This window comes from Chaetura pelagica, unplaced genomic scaffold (genome assembly GCF_000747805.2).
Source record: "Chaetura pelagica isolate M959 unplaced genomic scaffold, ChaPel_1.0 scaffold686, whole genome shotgun sequence".
In the NCBI taxonomy this organism is placed as follows: Eukaryota; Metazoa; Chordata; class Aves; order Apodiformes; family Apodidae; genus Chaetura; species Chaetura pelagica.
In genome coordinates, this window is record NW_009953594.1 from 88,505 (window position 1) to 94,008 (window position 5,504).

General features: G+C 61.4%; 1 protein-coding gene across 1 annotated transcript in view; it reads right to left on the minus strand.

Moving 5' to 3' along the window:
- Window positions 1-4,988, minus strand: part of ATP8B2 (ATPase, aminophospholipid transporter, class I, type 8B, member 2) — a 12,705-nt gene extending 7,717 nt beyond the window's left edge. Inside the window, exons 1-14 of the mRNA XM_009999784.1 lie at window positions 4,962-4,988; window positions 4,783-4,896; window positions 4,502-4,600; window positions 3,671-3,732; window positions 3,496-3,568; window positions 3,144-3,214; window positions 2,899-2,978; window positions 2,581-2,739; window positions 2,422-2,510; window positions 2,150-2,346; window positions 1,226-1,434; window positions 604-647; window positions 372-537; window positions 105-293 (exon numbers count right to left, since the gene is read on the minus strand). Coding sequence (XP_009998086.1) covers window positions 105-293; window positions 372-537; window positions 604-647; window positions 1,226-1,434; window positions 2,150-2,346; window positions 2,422-2,510; window positions 2,581-2,739; window positions 2,899-2,978; window positions 3,144-3,214; window positions 3,496-3,568; window positions 3,671-3,732; window positions 4,502-4,600; window positions 4,783-4,896; window positions 4,962-4,988 — 1,579 coding nt within the window. The remainder of the gene's footprint in view (window positions 1-104; window positions 294-371; window positions 538-603; window positions 648-1,225; window positions 1,435-2,149; window positions 2,347-2,421; window positions 2,511-2,580; window positions 2,740-2,898; window positions 2,979-3,143; window positions 3,215-3,495; window positions 3,569-3,670; window positions 3,733-4,501; window positions 4,601-4,782; window positions 4,897-4,961) is intronic.
- Between the last annotated feature and the right edge of the window lie 516 nt (window positions 4,989-5,504).

Sequence of the window (5,504 nt, forward strand, 5' to 3'; positions counted from 1 at the left end):
CTGCTGCCTCCCCAGCCCCACCACTGCCCTCCCAGCCCCACTACCACTCCCCCAGCCCCACTGCCACCCCCCAGCCCAGCCCCTGTCCGTGCCCAGGACCTCACCGATGACCGACATGCGCTTGCGGATGTTGTTGAAGTCCAGGATGGCCAGCAGCTGGTAGGTGATGGCTCGGCCCAGCTCGTGCACCGTGATGGTCTTGGGTGTGCGGGACCGGAACACAAACCCAAAGTTTCTGGCAGCTGTGACCAGTGCCCCCTCATCCGGGGACTGAGCCTTGTAGTAGAGCTCCCCTGGGGATAGGGTGGGTGTCAGAGACAGGGTTGTGCCCTGAGCCCCGTGGGGACAGGTCCTGTCCCCCCTGCACCCACCTTCGCTCTCCTCCTCAGACATGACAGTGTGGCAGAGCGAGAGTAGGCGGAAGAACTCGTGCACGTGGGGGTCTCCCAGTGTGACAGCTTCCAGCAGACTGGGGTCCCAGAACTGGAACCGTGGGTCTGCCAGTGGGTTGAAGGAGAAGTCGATGGGCTTTGGTCTCTGGCAGGGACAGAGAGGGAGTCACCCCACCGTGGCAGGTGGCATGGCCAGGCACCAGCCCTTCACCTCTCCCAGCTCTACCTTGTGACCCAGCACGTCCTGAATGTCACCTGCAAACAGGGTCAGGGAGTTAATCATAGAATCACAAAATGAATCATGGAATAGTTTGGGTTGCAGGGACCTTTAAAGATCATCCAGTCCCACCCCCCTGCTATGGGCAGGAACACCTCCCACCAGCCCAGGTTGCTCCAAGCCCCTTCCAACCTGCCCTTCAACACTGCCAGGGATGGGGCAGCCACAGCTTCTCTGGGCAACCTGGGCCAGGGTCTCATCTCCCTCACAACCAAGAATTTCTTCCCAAGATCTCATCTCCATCTCCCTCTTCCAGTTTTCATCCATCCCCCTCATCCCATCCCTCCCTGCCCTTGTCTCAAGTCCCAAGTCCCTCCGCAGCTTTTCTGGAAGCACTGGAAGCTGCTCTAAGGTCTCCCTGGAGCCTTTTCTTCTCCAGGCTGAACACCCTCAACTCTCTTAGCCAAGGCAGGCACCCAAAGCTGCTGCCCCACCACCACCCGTGCCTAGGGGTGCTATAGGGCTGAGCCTCCTCATTCCTAGTACCCTAGAGCAAAGCTGGTGCACCCACACCCTGTGAGCAGACCCGGCCCAGCCCTGGTGTCCCCACACTCACCATAGCTGTGCCCATTCACGGAGCACTTGCTGAAGACCATGATGTTCTGGGTGAGGGTGCCAGTCTTGTCAGAGAAGATGTACTCCACCTGCCCCAGCTCCTCATTGAGGGTGGTGGTCCGGGCCTCAGCTGGCGTCTGGCACTTGGCACAGTACATCTTCTTGTCCCAGTTGATGAAGTAGCTGTGTCCCAGACGGATCACCTCCACGCTGTGGGGAGGGGACAGCTGGGTGTCACCATGGCAGGGCAGTGTGCTCTGCTGAGCCAGTGACAGCAGACACAGCCACCCAGACCTCCAAGTGCCAGGGGCACCCCAACATCCCGGGCCCCCACGCTGCTCGCCAGCTCCTGCACCCCAGGCCTGGCCCACACCCACTCCTATCCACAGCCACTGCCAAGCCAGGGCTGGGGACACAGGACCTGCCACCAAGGGGGCACCTCGAGGGGCTCCCTGGGCATCTCACAAACCTAAGCACCCCGAACCCCCTCCCCGGCCCCAAGGGCAGACAGCAATGAACTAGTGGGAGGGGTGGGGGTGACACGTTCTTACCTCGGGGCTAAGGGTGACAGAACCCATGCTGGGGAACGAAAAGAGAGAGAAATTAAAAGAGAGAGAGAAGGGGACAGTGCAGGAGCCTGGGAGCTGCAGGAGGGCAGAGCAAAATAACCAGCATGCAGCCAGGGCAGGGAGAGACGAGCAGCCAGACAGACACAGCCAGGGGGGGCCCCCGGGGGACCCGTGGGGTCTCAGGTCTTGGGGTATCCCCGAGGGCAGATGTGGCCCATCACCAGGAGAGCAGCCCGTGCCCACCCCATGCACACAGCTCTGCCCATGGATCTCCATCCCCAGCTCCCATCCCCAGAGGACACCCCAAATTCCCTCGCATCCCCCCACCCAGTCCAGCCCCTTGGCCCCTGCCCTACCTCACGTAGAGAGAGATGGGCACCACAGTGTTGAGGATGATGATGTAGGACCAGAAGGAGAGGAAGCCGGAGAAGAAGGCACTGTGCACCCCCTCGTCCCAGGGCAGGTAGATCTGGAAGCAGATGCCCACCTCGTGCTCCCAGATGGCATTGCCGATGGCCAGAATCACCCCCATGCACACCAGGAACCCGAAGATCTGGGGACAGGGTGGAGAGATCAGAGCCTCAGCCAGGCCAGAGCCAGGAACCCCCAGGATCTGCCTTCCACGTACCCAGAGCACCAGCGTGTTCATCAGCCGGTCGATGCTCGTCCGCTTGAACTTGGTCCGGCCGCTGTTCTGCATCAGCTTCGTGTCGGGCCCTGGGGAGGGGTCAGGGTCAGGGTCCTCCACCCTCAGTGCCCTCTGGTGGCCGCAGCCATCCCAGCCCACCTGCGAAGAGGACGAGGCCGAAGCACCACTCGGTGTTGCGCAGCACGCAGCCCCTCAGCAGCATGTTCTGGTTGCTCAGGGGGTACTTGTTCTCCTTCCAGTACAGCGTCCCAACAAACTTGTCCAGCTTGTTGTTGGGGGGTTCACAGATCACCTCACCTGGGGGATATCTTGGCTGTCAGGTGCCTCCTCCACTTGCCCACTGCTCCCAGCACCATCCCCAGAGAGCTTCATGCCACGGAACCACGATTGCCCTGGTCTCTCTAGGGTGGACGCCAGGGGCTGCCCCATTGCTGAGGACCAGTGCTGGGGACTCACCATCAAACAGAGCCAGCTTGCTAGTGTCCCCCAGCTCTGAGGTGACAGGGTTGGCCTGTCGCACCTTCAAGTTGGTCTCTCTGTGGGCAAGAAGGCACCGGGGAGGGGTCAGTGACAGCCTGGCCAGGTCTCAGGTCCTCAGAAGCTCTTCCCTGCCTGCAGCCTGTTCTCACTCCCACCTCCTGCTTCCCGGACTCCCAAGGCCACAGGGACATGGGTGCCTGAGGCCAGCCATGGTCACATACCCATCCAGCTCCGCTGTCTCTATGTAGCACAAGCCATGGGGCTCACTGGTGGAGAGGAGGAGGAGATCAGCCTGCAGGGAGAGACATGTTTGTGACAACACTGGGGCTCCCCATGCCTCCCCCAGAGTTCCTGGCCCTTGGACATGGGGGCCAGCAGGGTCTCCAGAACCACATCTCCTTAGCAGGGCCCTGCCAGCCCCCTGGTCTGGACATCATTGGCTGAAGCACCCACATCAAACCAAATGCCCAGAGCTCACACATGGCTCAAATGCAGTTTCCAGGCTGGGAAGCCCCTGATGTCTGCACCCTGGGAGGTGATGGAGGAGCACAGCAGTGCTGGGGCTGCACTCACCACCACAAACTGGTTGTTCTCCAACTTGATGATGTCTCCAACATGGACATTCATCCACTGCTCCTGCTGGAGGCTGAGGAGGGACAGGGAGAGGAGTGAGGAGGGAGCTGGTAGCATTGCTTCTCCTCTGCCCCTGAGCCGTGTCCCACAGCCCCCATGTCCCCCTGACACTCACACTCCGCCAATCAGCACCTGAGACTGCCGGTTGTTCACCTGGTTGTCGCTTCTATGGCGGAACTGGGTGCAGAGGGGAAGAGACAGCTTAGAACAGTAACATCATGGAACGGTTTGGGTTGGAATAAGAACACACAGTCCAATCAGTATTCAAGCACCACCCAGTCCCCACCAACTCATGTCCTTCAGCACCACATCTTGGAAACCCCTCCAGGGATGGGGACTCCACCCTGGGCAGCCTGGGCCAGGGCCTGACAACCCTTCCCAGGAAGGAATTGTTCCCAGGATCCAACCTCAACCTCCCCTGGGCAACTTGAGGCCCTTTCCTCTTGCCCCATCCCTTGTTCCTGGGGAGCAGAGCCCGACCCCCCTGGCTCCAACCTCCTCTCAGGCAGCTGCAGAGCCAGCAGGTCTCCCCTCAGCTCCTGCTCTCCAGGCTGGACACCCCCAGCTCCCTCAGCTGCTCCTGCTCACACTTGTGCTCCAGCCCCTTCCCCAGCCCCGTTGCCCTTCCCTGGACACGCTCCAGCCCCTCCATGTCCTTCTTGTCCTGAGGGGCCCAGACCTGCCCCCAGGATTCCAGGTGTCCCCTCCCCAGTGCCCAGCACAGGGGGACAATCCCTGCCCTGCTCCTGCTGGCAGGAGTTGTTAGAAAGTGAGGTCTTTCCTGTCAGCCCCTCTGGACACGGGGTCCTGTGTCCCTTTGTCCCTTCCCCCTGCAAACACCACAGCCCCAGGCACCGCACACCCACCCCAGGGTCACAGTCCCCTGTCCAACCAGGTCCCCATGCCCAGCCAGCTGGGGTAGAGAGACACATGGGGAACCACTCACATAGTCATCAGTGGCATCTTTGACGGCTGTGATGGTTAAGACAAGAACCAAAGGCACCATGGTGGTGAACCAGGAGAGAGAAGAGATCTGTGGGATGAGCTGGGGACAGAGAGCAGGAGTTAAAGTGGCCCAGGCCAGTCCCAGGTCCCCCCTGCTCAAGGGTGCCAAACCCAGCACTCCTCAGGGGCAGGATGTGCCCTGGGCCCTCCCAGCTGCCCAGCCAGGGAAGGACAGTGTGTGTGGGGGGCCTTGCCTGCCTCCCTGGGCTCCCCAGTGCTCACCTGCAGGATGAGAAGGAAGAGGAAATAGGTGTTGGCCACTTCCTGGAACTGCTCGAAGAGGTTGATAGGCAGGAAGGTGATGATGTTGTACTTGGAGGTCTTGATGTAGTTGTTCTGGGAACGGAGCGGGGAGAAGGGGCTTCACAAGTTGCCAAGGCCCCACGAGCCCCCAGCATCACTCTGGGGGCTGGGCTGCAGCTCACCATGCCCCGAATTTGGGAGCTGGGGACAGCAGCCCGGACCCCTGGCTCCTGCCCCTGCTCTAACACCACAGCAGCTGCCTGGAGAGGCCGATGCCTCCAACTCCTCCACCTTGGTCACCAGCTGATGGTGCCTTCTCTGACAGCAGCATCCAGAGCATCTGGGTGGCAGCACCTGGCCCCCTCAAGGGTCATCCCAGCCCAGCCCCCCTGCTCCATCCCCAGCACCAAGACCCAGGTCTGAAGCAGCCAGAAACAACCTCGAGTCGGGGGGAAGGCCAAGGTGAGCGGGGCCCCTCCCCCAGCGGCTCCGGAAGCTCGTTAATTAACCAGACCCAGAACCACATCAGGGGACCAGGCAGGGGTGCAGGCAGAGCCAGGAGGGGGGTTCAGGCCCCAGCAGAGGATGGGGGGCTGCATCCCCCTCCATAAGGGCACGCCATGCTCCCCTCCAGCCAGCCCCCCTGGCACCAGCCCCAGAGCTCCACTGACGTTAACGACTCGTCCGCCCAATTTTCCCAC